The sequence below is a fragment of the Sinocyclocheilus anshuiensis genome, unplaced genomic scaffold (assembly GCF_001515605.1).
Source record: "Sinocyclocheilus anshuiensis isolate Anshui unplaced genomic scaffold, SAMN03320099.WGS_v1.1 scaffold326, whole genome shotgun sequence".
NCBI classification, from domain to species: domain Eukaryota; kingdom Metazoa; phylum Chordata; class Actinopteri; order Cypriniformes; family Cyprinidae; genus Sinocyclocheilus; species Sinocyclocheilus anshuiensis.
In genome coordinates this window covers 259,759-275,990 of record NW_015546098.1, presented here as the reverse complement: position 1 = coordinate 275,990, position 16,232 = coordinate 259,759, and the positions used below count along the sequence as shown (strand labels likewise).

At 39.3% G+C, this 16,232-nt stretch overlaps 2 protein-coding genes across 2 annotated transcripts in view; both read left to right on the top strand.

The window, feature by feature from the left end:
* Nucleotides 1–8,660, top strand: part of LOC107700300 (ligand-dependent nuclear receptor corepressor-like protein) — an 11,164-nt gene extending 2,504 nt beyond the window's left edge. Inside the window, exons 2-7 of the mRNA XM_016501913.1 lie at nucleotides 1,447–1,512; nucleotides 1,617–1,696; nucleotides 2,610–2,739; nucleotides 3,750–3,962; nucleotides 4,261–4,333; nucleotides 5,017–8,660. Coding sequence (XP_016357399.1) covers nucleotides 1,447–1,512; nucleotides 1,617–1,696; nucleotides 2,610–2,739; nucleotides 3,750–3,962; nucleotides 4,261–4,333; nucleotides 5,017–5,995 — 1,541 coding nt within the window. The 3' untranslated portion in view covers nucleotides 5,996–8,660. The remainder of the gene's footprint in view (nucleotides 1–1,446; nucleotides 1,513–1,616; nucleotides 1,697–2,609; nucleotides 2,740–3,749; nucleotides 3,963–4,260; nucleotides 4,334–5,016) is intronic.
* A 4,362-nt stretch (nucleotides 8,661–13,022) lies between these two features.
* Nucleotides 13,023–15,964, top strand: LOC107700260 (putative uncharacterized protein ENSP00000382790 homolog). The gene is made up of 2 exons (XM_016501865.1): nucleotides 13,023–14,571; nucleotides 15,772–15,964. The coding sequence occupies exons 1-2, from the start codon at nucleotides 13,023–13,025 to the stop codon at nucleotides 15,783–15,785; spliced, it is 1,563 nt and encodes a 520-aa protein (XP_016357351.1). The 3' UTR covers nucleotides 15,786–15,964.
* Nucleotides 15,965–16,232: the final 268 nt, after the last annotated feature.

The following is a 16,232-nucleotide window of genomic DNA, read 5'->3' as shown; positions in this document are numbered from 1 at the left end:
TTTTTTTTTTTTTTAAATACTGCGGTTTTTTAATGTTTTGAAAGCGGGTAGTTGAATAGATACCCGGTTTAATCTTTTAAAATATCCTCCTGAGAACCAGAAAAAAAAGTTTTGTGAATTTTGTTGTTGTTTTTTTAGGTCATTGCACGTAAGAAACAAATTTTTGAAAAAATATATTAATTTTATTCAATGTCCTTTTTAGGGGACGCCAGGACTGAGTTATTCAATAGACATGAAAAGGCATGTATAGGAAAAAACAATGTTTTATTTTTTCCCTTCACCAATCAGTTTTTAGTTTTCAGGCTATTTTTAGCCAAACTTTGTACAAAGATGATTCTCAACTGTTATGAAATATATAACAGTATGATTTGATATACTACTGTACTTTATGGAATATTTGCGTAAAATGTCCATAAACTGGTATTCCCATTCTATACAGTGCATCTAATTTGCATATTAATGTGTTCTTGGGGCAAACCATAATGAAAAATTAGTGTAATAATGGGATTAATAACTTGGCAACATTTTCATAAGAATATCTCATATTTCATAGGAATATTTATTATGTTTCTCCATAATTAACCATTTGTCCTGGTGTCCTCTACAGAAGACGTGTATGAAAATGATGCCCAGTTTCGTAACAAAAAGCCACATACCATTTTTTCTGAGCTGTTTATCTACGACAAACAATTTGAAAATTTGCCCGATTTAAATGATAATTACAAAACATCATCATATTTCCCTAAGAGTGCTAAATTTGATCATTCTTTCATTCGTTCCGTTTCTAACATCGCGAGCGAAATGTGAATTTCGTAAATTTGTGCAAATTAAAATCGGTTGTTAAAATGGTTTTTTATTACAATAGAATAGTGGAATTGATCAGTAGAATGTGAGTTTAATAGATTGCGATTTGTTGTGTGGTTTTGAGGGTTGGATGCATTCAAGAAGGTCAAGGCCTCAAGACAGACAAATTCACGCGATACCAAAATGTACTGTATTTGCAGAATGTGACATTCTTGGGTGAGCTTTTGTATGTGTTTATGTAAGGACATAATGTGAATGTAGCTGCAGTGAAGGGCGTCATTCATGCAGACAACGCAGCAGTACTGGAAATATGAGTTATTCTCACTTCTATATAAAGAAAGTATTTATAAATGATAATATTTACACTTATAGCATTAGGACCACCTGACATTTGGTCACTTAGGCCTTGTCTTGCAGTTAATGATTTTGTGTGCAGTGAGTATTTTCTTTTGCTGTTTGGGCATTTGATAGAATAATATATTGCATGTGAAATTAATTTTTATTAGCCAGTAGCCAGCATGGGTTGTGACAGATCTGTGTAGATTCAAAATATGAATGTGTTTTTGATAATGTGTATTTTTTCAAGGGCACCTTTTACTCTTGGATTTCATACAAATAAGACTATATTGTATTTGTTTGCAGGGTTTGAAAGTATTCTGGAGGGAATATATGGACCAAGGCTGCTGCAAGATCTCAATATATTTGATGGTGAGTTTTATGTTGTCGTCTGCGCTGTCTTAGAAAATGTGTTCTTTCTCTCATGATATCAATGCTCCGCTTACCTGATGGTTATTCATATGATTCTCCCTCAGAGTGTGAACCAGAGGCTGTGGATGATTGGTCCGTGAATGCAAACTGCTCCTTTTGCAATCTGCAGCTAGAGAAACTGAACGTAAGCCAACCCTCAAAAGCCACAGAATAGATGTGCTTATTATGGGGTGTTAGCTGGCAAGAAAAGGCTTGGTTTGACATTTGTACTGGGCTCTGATCAATGACAGAAATTAATGTTCACCTTTATTTATATAGTGTTTTATACAATACAGATTGTTTCAAAGCAGTGATAAACAAAAATAATGATTCAATAATGCAAACAGAATTAAATTCTGCTGTAAAGTAAATTATTCACGTGACTCACATTATGGGTGATATTTGCCTCCTTAAATTGATTTACAGGGGATTTTTTTAAACCTTTATAAAGGCGTTTTTTCTAACCTTATTAAATGTGTAATTTTTATGTCAAATGTGTGTTTAGTTTGAGTATAGAAATATTAAAAGATAAAAATAATTAGAATTATAGTTTAAAAAAGAAACTGAAACCACCAGTAGGGAGTGACAAGTCAATGTCTTTGTCACTAAATCATGTTTAGTAAGATTTTACCTGAAAATAATTTTATCATTAAAAAAAATATATATATAATTTGAACCTCTGTATTTTTGTGTTTGCTTGGTTTTTATTTTGTGTTTATGTAACTCTTGTATTATTATTGAACATGGGTTAACATCAGGTTACTTACATTTTTCGCAGTTGCACACAGTAATTTTCAGTGTGTTTTTCAAATGCGACTGAATGGTTGCACTGTAGAGCTCTGTTTGTATATAACAAATAGTTCTCTGTGTTTAGCAGCTGTTGTTCTGGGTGTTTGTTAATACAGTTTTAGTCTTTATAATATATGGTTAAACACATTGTAAGCACATGTAGCGTAATTAATTATAATTAAGCACAACTCAAGGCTGTGAGACTATAATCAGTGCTTGTTTGGGCTGTATGTGATGAGTGTCACTGACTGTTACCTTTTGTGACACAGGACCATCCTGCTGTGGCCGTGCCTGGTTCGCCACCCCCTGCTGAAACCCCCCCACCTCAGGGCCTGTCCACCTCTGATAAACTCCAGTGCCAAGCAGACCGATTCCTCCATGCTATATTTCGTAAGAAGGGTGAGAAGTACAGTTTTATTCCCATTATCCATAGGGAGTGAAGTTATTGTTACAGCTATTACATGCATTACCATCGCTACCATGCATTACAACTTCTAACCATTGCATTTGAGTTTTCTTCAATTTAATGTCATAAAGTCTGCAATGCATGGAATGGTAAAACAAACGTCTTAATGATCATTTTAAGACGTCTTATATTTTGGGGATGGAAAAACACAAATCGCAATACAGCCTATTGATTATTAAACGTCAAAAGGCTATGATTTCATTAAAAAAAAGAGCGCTGCACGTTGCAGTGTCACAAGGCGGTGCTTCAGACTGCTTCAAAGTGATTCTCAATCAGTGAATAGCGCACATTTATGCCAAGAGATTGCTTATGAACTCGAGTTGATGAATATGACAATGTCTACTTTATGACCTTTTATATAATATGTTTTACATGGTTCTAAGAATGCATATTTTATCACTCATCTGAAGGATCAGCCTGCAATAGTTTAGACATTTCAAAATAAGAGTCCCGGTGTATTTGGGGCTTTATAATTAAGTGCTGCCAACTGAAAGATGTGTGCATATTTTTACATGAACAGACACAAATAGGACACATTTGGTCACAATCTCTACTATTCTTTTGAAAAATAGATTGCGGATGTCATCAGGATCGGTCAAAATAGTCCGATCGCTCACCTCTACTCTACGGTATTGTGTTGTAAACTGTCACTGGATAGAAAGTTGGCAAAATCAGGCGTGACCTTATGAACCCTAGTAAGAAAGTTGGACAGTTTACAGTTTTAAATATTAGTATTTTTATCAAACAGAAATCTAGAGAGCAAGCTTTCAAAATTGTTGTACAGTTGTTGTCTTGTACACGATGCATGCATGAAGTTCAGTTTTATCAGCTCTAAATTCTTGAAAAGTCAAATGTAGTAAAAGTAGAAAATGTGTTTTTACATAAGGAACCTAAGTGCATGAAACGAGATCTTCAACTAGATCTGTATTTTTCAATTTCCCAGAATTCCCTCAGAGCTGCGATTCCAATATACCGTTGGTGGCGCAGGAGTTGATGCGCAAGATGATTCGGAGGTTTGCCTTTGAATATGCGTGTAAAAGCCAGGCTCACGAGGGCCTGAATGGTCTGAGCGACAGCTCTGAGCTTCTCCCTCATCAACCAGATCCTGACGGGCCTCTGGACCTCACCATCAGCCGAGCTTCTCAGGCCCTGAAAGGTAAGCACCACAACAAAAATCGTTTTTTGTTTTTTTTTTTCACTTCAAGAGACCAGCACACAGTCAGATGCAGGAGTTTGTAGCTCTGTATTATTTGATCAGTGTCAAAATTCCGACGTTTTTCAGAATCTAGTCTTTTGACTTTCATTAATTATGCTTGTCTCTGAAAGGTACGCAACTCTGAATAAACAGGGTGAATTTACAGAGTGAGCGAATACTTCATTATTTGCAATGATCTTGTGCATTTGCTCTCAAACTTAATATTAATTGCTGTTTTTTCATGGATTACCTTTCATAGTAGATGGAGCACTTGACCTCTCTAAGAAAAACGCATCGTCGGAAAATGAAACTCCTCAACGAAAGGTCTCAGGGTGAGTACTTGTTCTTGTTTACCAAGTTGTGTGCTTGACTGTTGATCTTCATCCTACCGAAGCCAGAGAAAAGCTTGGTACCAAAATGGTAACATTTTGACCCAGTAATATTGATGAGCTTTTTATTTCAGAAAATATTCCTTTGTTTCGTTTGTATCCTATCTGATCATTTTGTGTGAACAAATTCTACTCCTCATACATTTGATGTGTTTGTTTAATTTAGTGGTTGTTTTGTTGCACTGCCAAAGGGTTGACTCTTTTCTAACTTGTTGGAAGGTAACGTCACATTTGCCAGCAGTCAGGGGCTTTACTTGTTCCTTTGTGCCGCCTGTATTTATTCATTTGTTTATTGATCTATTCGTTGATTCATGCAGTATCATTTTCACATGAGTCTTACAAAATGCATCCGCATTGCAAAGATACTGGAAGTATTCCCATAGACGCTTGTCTTTCTCCACACAATTGACGAGAGACTGTCCTTCCAAGAAGTATCGTTTGCAACCTAAGGCCAAATACAAAAAGCGTTTATCCCCAAACAACTCAAAGGCTTTGTGTTATACAGACAATTGAGAAGCGAGTGATGTTACCAAAAGACAAGGCAGTAAAGGAGTGGACCCTGAGTGCGTCCTGTCATTGGTCCGCTCACCCGTTCGTTTCTCATCCTCCCACCCACCTCCCCTTAGGAGACCAATCAGAGGGGACTATTTGGATCGCAGCTCTGAGTTTGCAGAAGGTTTGCTCTCTAAAGCCTTGAAAGATATTCGGTCTGGATCACTGGACATTCACAAAGCAGCCATACTATACGGGATACCTCAGAAAACCTTACAGCTCCAGACAGAGGCCTTATCACCAGAGCGGAGGGCAGGGGAACCACCCATTTTCGGCACAGAGGCGGTGTGCCCAAGCAACGACACTGGACTCGAGCAATCCGAAGTAAGAAACTGTACATTTGCGTCACCAGAGCACACCGAGCTGAAGTTTCCAGCAGCCGTGACTGCCTCGTCGTTCCTTCACCACTTAACCTTGCAGAGGATGGTCTCGCAGCTCCGGGAGCAGAACGACGGGCCTCTCGCCAGCACCTCGCCAGCTACATCTCTTCAGAGTCCTGGACCAGCTGTGCACATCCGAATCCCTCAGGTACGCTTCAGTGCTCAGCCCAAAGCCCAGCTGGATCTGGCTGGCCTGGTGGATGCTGTGTACCAAGCCAACAAAGCCTCCGACGGCTCCACTGCTTTCCACAAGCTGAAGACCATTCTCCCTAAACAGGGCTTGATGGAAAGCCACTCGGGCCTCGAGTCACGTCTGCTCCAGGGTGACCTGCCTCCACTGTGTCTGAACGTGAAGAACGGGAGCGTCACCGGAAGCATGCTTGACTGTGGAGACAAGCAGCCACGGAAAAAGCGGGGCCGTTATCGCCAATATGACCACGATATCCTGGAGGAGGCCATAGCCATGGTGATGAGTGGGAAGATGAGCGTGTCGAAAGCTCAGAGCATCTATGGGATTCCACACAGCACCCTTGAGTACAAAGTCAAAGAGCGAACAGGCACGCTCAAGACCCCACCAAAAAAGAAGCTCCGCCTTGCTGAAGCGGCAACCTCCGGCTCCGGAAAGTCAGGGACAACAACCAATGCCTCATCTACTGCCTACAAACAGTCTTAACTCAAAACCTCAACTATTTCTTAGAGAGAGATGGTTTTAATTAAAACATCACCTAAACTACAGCCAACAAGGTTTTTTTTTTTTTTTTGGTTTAGTTTTTAACACGCAGTCAGGGCCTCATTCAGACTAGGAAGGTACACTTGAATCCTCAGCCACAGGTTAAATGGTACATTTTATCAAGTTACAAAACATGCCTTTAAAAAAATCTATTCAGGGGTTTCACTGTGGATATCTATATGAATATATATATTTAAAATATTGTAAAGCACTGTTGATTTTTAAGTTAATTGCTCTTAAAACGAAGAGATATTATATTCAGGTTTTGTTCATACATAAGCTAACCTCAGCTTAATGATTGTTGTATGCAGCTTTCACACTAATTAGTCTTTGTAGCGACTGGTCATTTGATTTGAAGTCTATCAGCAGTATTTTTTTTATGTGACAGCATGACTGTAACGTCTTTCTTAACTCATCGGTGGGAGATGTCCATCCTTATATGCAATGGGGAGATATGGGTACGAGTTTCCACTCTGGCAAATTTTGGGCTATTAACGCTTATTGGCAGGTAATCGGTTTTATGAAGTATTAATGAAGTACATTAATCAGGACTGTTGCCAGATCATTGGAGTGAAAGCTTGGACCATCTCGGGCTTTTTATGGATGAGACTTCCCACATTCTGCACTGATAGTGATTTTATTTATTTTAAGTTCAAATACTTATATTGCTGTACAAACACACACAACATTGCTTTCTTTTTTTATGTCTTGCCCCTTTCCATTTTTTTGCCTGCAAATCTGCTCCGCAAATCATACGGGGTAAGTTGGAAATGCAACGTAATGCATGTCAAAATGATGCACAGGGGGGAAAAAAGCACTTGACGGCAGTCTCAGCGAATGTGTTTTACACGGAATAATAGATTACTTTTTCAGTAATCGCAACTACTGAAATCCTACTGAAATCTGCCTGCTGAAACCAAAACAGTTCAGGGTCATTTTGCCACTCCACTCACACACTCCATGAGCGAAGCAGTTTAGAGTTGGGTGCTGCTGAACTTGGATCAGAATTTCTCCTAGTCCGTATTTCATGATGCACTTATCATGGGACAGAAATGCAAAGCCTGATCCAAGTGCTACTCTGAATTGCTTTGTTTTTATGTCCAGGTTTCTACAGTTTTGCTGCTCTTGCTTTGTGGTGTTTTTTTCTTTCATGTTAATGATTATTATAGCTTTTAATGACCTATTATACAACTGATTCACTTTATATTACTGGTAATTCAACTCCTCAAATTCTTTCTCAATTTTTTAAAACTGAGTTTAAAAGCTTGTATAGTTGGAATATAAGATTCGGTTGCACTTTACAAAAGATGCACACATACTTGTGATACAGGTTATTGTTTCATACTTGCGATGAGAAATATTAGCATATACTGACTTTGAATGGCATCTTTTTAGCATAGTTCAGATATCTGATTCACAAGTATACTTGTGGTGCTTTGCAAAGTGTAGCTGAAGCATTATGTGAATTTTGTGATTGAAGCTTTGGAAATATGAACATTTCCATATGCATTGTTAATGTGTTTATCTTTGTGTTGTGAATGTTCTGTAAATGGTTTACCTCTTGTTGTTCCTCAAAGTTAAATTGCCCTCCCCCTAAAAAAAACGACAGATTTACTGATATATTCTTAATTTAATTTAGAAGCATTTTTCAAACCACCCTGAATGTTCTTCACAGCTCTTAAAATTAACAACACAGTGCCTGCTCTTACAGCTACTGCCCGGTTACTCTGCAGGCCAGTAGCAGTTTTACATAAATCTTTAAAAAAAAAAAAAAAAAGTATTTGTATACTATTAAAATCTGTATTGTGGATTTATATACTGTTACCATAATTACTGTTCAATTTTTCTGTTTTTTTCTCGGGGATAGTTATGTCACAGGCACAGTTTCACTTTTAATGTAAAGGGTGGTCATGCAGATTTTTTTAAAATCATATTCATGTGTCGTCAGTGCTGCGCTGTCATATTTTCGTTATATGGGATACTTTTAGGCTCCCTGTGGGGAATGTCAATCTCTATTATTTCACGTTGCTGTTCTAATATATTAATATTAGTGTCCTGTATAATTTCAGTCCAAAAAACATTAGTATTCTCAGGGTAACAACAGTCCTATAAAAACATGATCGAGAAGTTAGAACTGTTCTTTTATATCAAAATAAGGCCCCTTGGGATTCTGTTATAGAGCCAAATATGGTTCATCCAAAGCCAATTTGCTTCCTCCCATTTTATGGGGACAGTTTGTTCAGGAGTAGTTATAGATCAGAAAGGCATCAAATTATTTAAATTGGATTTAATGTTTTTCTCTTCTGAGAACAGTTGGGCTTGATTTATAGATGGATCATTATATGGATCAATATCACCAGTTTAGGCCTTTCTAAGTATGTGTAATTTCATATTCATAACAGGAGCAGGATACGAGTCATTTTGCAATCAGTTATTTATGCATATATTTGTTGCACTAAGATTGATTTTGAATTATTCCCTCTAATTGTATTTGTGTTGTGAGTTATTTCTTTCGATGTAATCAGAATATGAAGTTTAAATGTGTTAGTTTTGTGTTGAAAGCACTTTGTTGCTCTTGCACATTGTTATGTGAAATGCTTTACAGCACTTGCATGCGTAAGTGAGTTTCTTGTCCTGTAATGTTCCTCTACTACATGCCCCCTTTTTTTTTTTTTTTTATCCCAGACAGGTTAATATATTTGATCTTTATGATGTTTTTCATCAACTTGAAATGGGGGGAAACTGAAAGCTAATTGGTCCTTTAAGCATGTATTTGTGTCTGAAGTATATTTGATGTGGTCTCTTTTTTTTAACATTTCAGGGTTAGGGTAAAGCTAATCAAAGCAAGAATTTAATTAATTGTAATAAGATGGAATACTGAAGGCATATTACAGTGTGTTTTAACTATCCTGCATTTAAAAGTGTGTAATTTATATACTTTTTCAAACATTCTCTAACGTTTGCCTCCACCCCTTAACAAATCTGTGTTACCCTTTGGGGTAGTTGTATTTCACATTTCTAACATATATTGCCTGCAAATATTGTTGATTTGTAATCGGTTTTGTCTGGAAACACATTAATTCATCAGGAAACAAAATTATTCAGGTTTGATTAAAATAATTAAATATTCTGTATAGTTTTCCTGAGTGTAAGCGTTACTACAATCGCCATCCTTTGCCTTCAAGTTACCAATAAAAAATTGTTCCATGTACCGAATTGTTTGTACTTTTTTTGTAAATTTCTAATCCACGCTTAAATTTGGAAAAGCTGACAGGTGGAATAATGCTTTATCTGTGGCGTTTACACATTTAATTTGGCTTATACAGTCTATGGATATAACATCTTTGCAATGCAATGTAATTTGGTGCCTTTAACAAGATGAGCAGTGCTCATTTAAATACAGCTATGCAAACTTTATAATTCTGCAATATGTCTTTTATAGTAGGATTTTGTAAATCTTTTAATCTAATTCAAATGTATTACAGGTTATAACAGAGTAAAAAAAGAAATGAGTGGCGTAGCTCAGCTCACATTCATGAAAAGCTGATTATGCCAATGATTGAGTAATGACTTAACCCAGTTTATTTATGTAGTTCCTTAGGGCCATGTGTGGAAGACCAGTCCGGGCTGGAGAAGGAAGATGGTTCTAAAGCTCCAGTGGTCTGGAGAGTCACTGTGTTGGAGAAGGTCCTGTCTTCGCTTTGTTCCCATCATAGACTGCTGCTCTATCATATTTTAAAGGACATGCAGGAAGATTACAACATCTCTGTAACTCTGCGGGATGCTCACAGAAGACAATTTAAGGCCGGATCCCTCTGTTGCCATGCTGATAAAAAATCACTTAATGAGGCCCCAATACTTTCATTAAGTGACTGCTCGGTAACTGCTGGCATTTGTTGCAGAACAGCTTGTAGGCTTCCAACGTGTGCATTTTCTCCTATATGCATCTGTCTGAGGAACATTCATGGCCATTCCTGCCAAAATGCATCTTTGGCATGTGTTGGCCAAGACAACTGTTCCAACCCCACTGTTTGTTGTACTCACTCAAAACTACCCTCATGCCAGCATCAGCACAATGGTGATCATACCTGCATTTCTCATATAAGAGGAGCTCTAATCACCCATCAGGGTGATTGCAGATGTAAAGGAAGCCGTAGCCCCTCCCCACCACCACTATCGCCAAAGCCAGTGGACCTGGACTGTAAAATAGCTGTCAAGTCCAGTCTCTTCCACATTCAGGACTGCAAGTCCATGAATATGGCACCTCCTTCTCTCCTACCTCACAGAACTGAGGAAGAAGATACAGCTTTGTACTCTAACACTCTTCTACGTTTGGGATCTCCTGCTGAATGTTGCGAGAAAGTTGTAATGTTGCATGCACAAGCAGAGAAGGAGAATGACTACCAGTGTGGATCTTTTATAGGAGATCTAATGGATAGAGTCACTGAAAAGCTCAGGAGTATCCAACCTTCAGAGACGGAACAAAATCTCGCTAACCATGCCAGTCAAATCTCCAAGACACAAGATGACACACATTTGACAGAGATTATAACAACTGTGCTACACAATAGTAGCGACAAAGATTACAACCTTAATGAGCTTTTACAACAGCATGTAGCCACAGAACAGCGATCCCCTCAGACACGTTCCCGTAAGAGACTGGAAACGTTAGTTGCCATGGGCAAGTCGCCTGACCTTCCATCATCAAGAAGACAAAGCTTACAAATCAAAAGAGATCTGGTCAGACTTAGTCCATCATATTTCAAGAGGAATATGGGGTTTGAGAGAGATAGGTCCTTAAAAGCTGTTAAAGCCGCGCAGCTAACATACTCTCTTGTTGAACAATCTGAATGCAGAAAGTTGGACAGAAAATCCAAGACCGTGTACGCAGAGCCTGTAAAAGATACCTTAGAAAATCTGACAACGCATGCACAAACTGAGACACTGAATAATCAAGAGAGCCAAGAAACTCAACCCCAACATGTGTGTCTTGAAGAACCACTACCTCCAGATGAAAGGCCACAATTACAAACAACTGATAATGACCGGAAGGTAAAAGCGAAAACCCATAAAGAGAAAAATCTGACTGTTCAAGTTGGAAGGGCCAGACGAAATATTGTACCACCTCAGCGTTTCTCTTCCTATGTTACTGAGCCACGAAAGATGTATTTTGCAGCCTGTTTTTCAGGAAGTATATTCACCAAGCATTCCCCTAAGGACAGCACCTCAACAGCACTTGGCTCTACAGAAGAAATCCCCTGGCCAAGTGATGTATGTGACAAACAGCCTTTTCAAAAGGATGAACGAGAAGACTGTGATGTGCCACAGAACACAACTTCATCAAAAGATGAGATTCCATCCAAAAAAGAGCCACCATGTGAGCTCAAGAGTAATGGTAGGAATCCTGATAAAGAGAGTGCAAGAAAAAGGAATCCATGCCAGAATTCCACCTCGCCATTAAAAAGATCCAAACGCCATAGAACCAACAGTCTAAACACTGACCCACACAATCCTACTGAAACTATGTCTAACTTTACTACCACTGAGAGTGCACAACAGGCTAAACCAAGCCTGTCTGGACTGAAATATGAAAGTCCAATAAAGCTCATGTTTGTTTCCTCTGTGACCGGTGAAGATGGTGTAAAATATACTCTCAAAGCAGCTGCCTCTAGCTCAAATTCCCATGGAGAGATGTTTGATCCATGTATGGAGTCCTCATGGGCAGGCAGTGCCATAGATGAGCATTTCCACGATTCTGTCCTTGAATCTTCTCCAGGGAGAACTGTTGAGCGTGGTGGGAACAAGTGCACTTCACCGAAAGTGCTTTCACTTGATGCATTACTGCCCGGTCGTTCAAGCAATGAAGGTGAAATCCGAGAAACACTACCAGGTGTACATCAAACAACTCCAGTAAAAAGGCGTCCTGGGCGCCCCAAAAAAATAGGACCGCATATTGAGAAGTCTGTGAAACGTCCGATTGGCAGACCTCCAAAACCCAAAACAACTGATGTAAGTTCTTCAACTGGTACAACCGGTTCCGGTTCCAGTGCAGTAAGTCAAAGAACAACTGAAGAAATGTCTTGTAAGGATGATGGAAACAAAAATCTAAAAATCACTATAATGTATGGAAGATCAAGAAGGGCAAAAAGAGTCGTTTCTGAAGATCTGAGTAATTTCCCAGCACAGCAGCATGTTTATGAAGTATTAAATGGTGGCACGTACAGTAAAACATGTTCTGGAAAGGCGAGTAGTAATGATCAAATGACCAAAGATCTCCATTTTGTTATGCCTATTGAAGACAGGAAATGCATCTATTCTAGCAGCAACATCAAATGTCAAAGACAGAGTGACCCAGCAGTGTCAAGAAAACCAGGAAGACCTCCCAAAGTCAAAATTTCTGGGATCTCGGTCACTGTCACCACAGGGTCACCAAGGCAAAGGAAGATACATATAAAAAGAGACACAAAAGATTTACATCTGCTCAGAAAGACCCTTCGAGTTGAATTTCAACCTTCCAAAGAGCAGAAGACAATCGGCATTCCTACTGACATTCACAAGGATACAGTGGCTGCACCGAAAGAACATAACCAGAATACCAGAGGGAAGCTCATACCGGTGAGGCATTCGGTTAGAGAGCGGAAACCCTCCATTCATTTGCTCCACTCTGTCGCTACTGCCAGATCCTGCGCATTGGTTCGCCGTTCACGAAAACTACTGCTGAATAAGGTTAGCTGTGAGGCCAGCCAGAATACAAAGAACACACGAGAGGAGTTCCCAAAAAAGGCACTTTCCATAAAGACCAAGAATGTCAGTCAGATACAAGACACTGTTCGTTTTTCTGCTGTTTCGGTGGACTCGATTTTTTCATCGAATGAGGACTTCAGGTGGTGGCCCACCTCCGCATCACCTGAAACTTTAAATGGAGAGTTGGCTAGGAGGATCAGGCTAATGTCCAACACTTGGGTATCAGATGTCCTGGAGGCTAACAAGTCAGGGCATTCCTACTGACATTCACAAGGATACAGTGGCTGCACCGAAAGAACATAACCAGAATACCAGAGGGAAGCTCATACCGGTGAGGCATTCGGTTAGAGAACGGAAACCCTCCGTTCATTTGCTCCACTCTGTCGCTACTGCCAGATCCTGCGCATTGGTTCGCAGGTCACGAAAACTACTGCTGAATAAGGTTAGCTGTGAGGCCAGCCAGAATACAAAGAACACACGAGAGGAGCTCCCAAAAAAGGCACTTTCCATAAAGACCAAGAATGTCAGTCAGATACAAGACACTGTTCGTTTTTCTGCTGTTTCGGTGGACTCGATTTTTTCATCGAATGAGGACTTCAGGTGGTGGCCCACCTCCGCATCACCTGAAACTTTAAATGGAGAGTTGGCTAGGAGGATCAGGCTAATGTCCAACACTTGGGTATCAGATGTCCTGGAGGCTAACAAGTCAGGAGAGATTAAAACCGATCTTAAACCAGAACCTTGTGAGAAGCTCGATGGTTCTGCTAAGAAGTCTGCTTCTGCCATCAAAATGCTTTTTGAGAAAAACTATAATATGGAGAAGCTCTGTACTTGGTTTATGCAGTCCACGGAAACTCAGTCCCTTGCGATTGTAAAGAAGGCCACTGAAAGAAATCCCAAGGACGTCTTTCACTACAACCTCAGCAGGCCCAATTGCAAAGTGAATGTTTGCCCAAGTCCACAAGCAGAGAGACTCAGGAAACATGTCAAGAAATTTGCTAAAGTCGTCCCAAAGAGTCCGTCAATGCACAAGCAAGCACAAGAAATGCTGTCCAAGTCAACAAGGTCACAAGCCAAGAGAAAACTTTTTAATACGTCATCATTTAAACCAAGGCATGATGTTAGGCAGCAAATGTCTAGAAGGACATGGGTTGTCTACAGAACAGCTCTGCTTAGAGCGAGGCTAAAGTTTAAAACCAGGCCTAAGATAACATTAGGAGGCGATGTGGCACACAAATGTTTTCGTGACCAGATGAGGACAATGACTTCAGGTGCTAAGACTCTAGAATTATTGAAAGAAATGCCTAACTTGGTAGACGAGACATCCAGACCAGTCATGAAAGTTCAAAATGCATTAAAGCTTCTAGTCAAAACTCCTCAGAAAATGATTGGGATTGCCAATATTTCAAAGCAGAACAGAATCAGCTCCAAAGCTTGGAGTCCAGAGTCCCTAAAGGAGTGCAGGGTGTTTCTGAAAAAGATCAACTCCCCAAACACAAAGTCACTGACAGAGGAATGTAACATTTGCACAGTAAAGCTCTATGATGTCTCGGAGCAAGAGGAGAAGGAGGATGTTACGTTGGGAGTGACACCTCCCAGTACAGGTAACTCTCCAGTACAGCTGCCCTCATCCCCAAAAAGCCAGAGCAAGAAAGGTAGAAAAAGAGGCAAACGGAAAAGTGGCAGCACAAGTCCATCTCCACCAACAAAAATGATCAGACAATCAAGGAGCAGCAGGGGTGTCCTGGGAGCGAGGTGGTGTGACTTTGTGCTCGGTAAGTCATCTTTTAGCATAATTTTTTATGCCGCCTGAAACATACTTTATGCAAGTACACAAACATGATCTAGCTATAAACGCTGTTTCGAGGATCATGGCAGAAAAAAGTTTAAAGCAAATCTTTCCAAGATATACTTAACTGCATAATAACCAATCCAGTTTAATGTCGAGATATTTGAATGTAACTCATTCTGACACAGTAGTACTGAGGTTTGTTACTGCCAGACCGATGCAACAGTGCATGTCAAGTATGTTTAACCTGATTGTTGTGTTGAGCATGCACTCCTGTCTGCATACTGGCGTAAAGTATGTTTCTGGCTTCCGTAAAGAATTTTTATTTTTTTTTATATTAGATCGAACAGTTAGGTTTTTTTCCTTTGTAGTGTTTACTTTGTATTGATTCTAGAAGTGTAGGTGGTTTCACGTACGTGTGTGTGTGTGTGTGTGTGTGTGTGTGTGTGTGTGTGTGTATATATGAGCAATATCACTCGAGTACAAGAGCGATACCGGCTCTATTCAGCGTGGCTGTGATTAGGCCAGAGGCCGCAGGCCGAGTGCCGGAGGCAATCACAGCCGCTGATATAGAGCCGGTATTGCTCGAGTACGAGAGTGATATTGCGTTTATACAACAGTTCGACAGAACATGTGTAATTAAACAAGAAACAACGGAGTGCCTAATAAAACCCTTTTGTGCGGAACTACTTCCTTCCGCCACGGATTCAAAGCTCAAGTTGACAATTAAACATACGTCACTTTTAGAATTTGTATCAAGGGCATGTGCTGCTTCAGTTAGGTTATTAGTGAGAAATAATGAGGTTATTAGTGAGAAATAATGCGGCAAGATGTGCATCCAAATGAGAGAGAGACCGCGAAGCTAGACGTTTCTTCTTATATTAACTAACGTACTCTACGATTAGCTCAGTGAATAATTAAAAAAAAACATAGACCCGGCTAGAACAAGCGGAGTGATACAAAATTGTGATACAAAACAAGCGGAGTGATACAGTTCCTGTAGCGATACCAGTACAATATCTCACGGTTCTCAACCAATCAGATTTGAGAACCAGAACGAACTGTTGTATAAATATATATATTTTTTTTAATTATCGGATAAAGGTTTTAAAACGGAGCATGCCATGTTTATAGACAGTACTCTCTTTGAGAACTCAAATCTATGTCTCCAATTTTTGCTTTACAGGGTCATTGAAATAACATGGAACCAGTTTTGGGCAAGGCATTTTCTTGAACTCTAACATAAGGTGCCTTTCATAAGGGGTCTGGCTAAGTATCACAAGCATTTTGACACGCAACCTCTGCAAGCGTCATGTAGCAAAAACAAAAAAATACAAACAACTTTAAGACACTTTTTGCACTATTTAAACTTAATTTGTGTTTTTATGTTTGTAAAATGTTTTATGTAGCTTTTAAAATCTCCCTTGAATTTTATTTTTGGTGCAGAGCAAGAGAAGATCTAGTTACATGAAGGAGTACCAAAGGTTACAAGAGCAGTATATTGTTTGATTTGCCTAACCTGTGACTTTGGAGTCTCATAAGAGTTCAACTTCAAGGCAAACGTTTATATAATTCTGGAAAAGACAAGTTAATTTCACATTTCTTTACATTTTATAACCTTTGGCGTTGTAAGAGCTCTTTAAAATA

Coding starts and splice junctions, on each gene's coding strand:
- LOC107700260 (XM_016501865.1), top strand. CDS start 13,023: ATGTCCTGGAGGCTAACAAGTCAGGGCATTCCTACTGACATTCACAAG.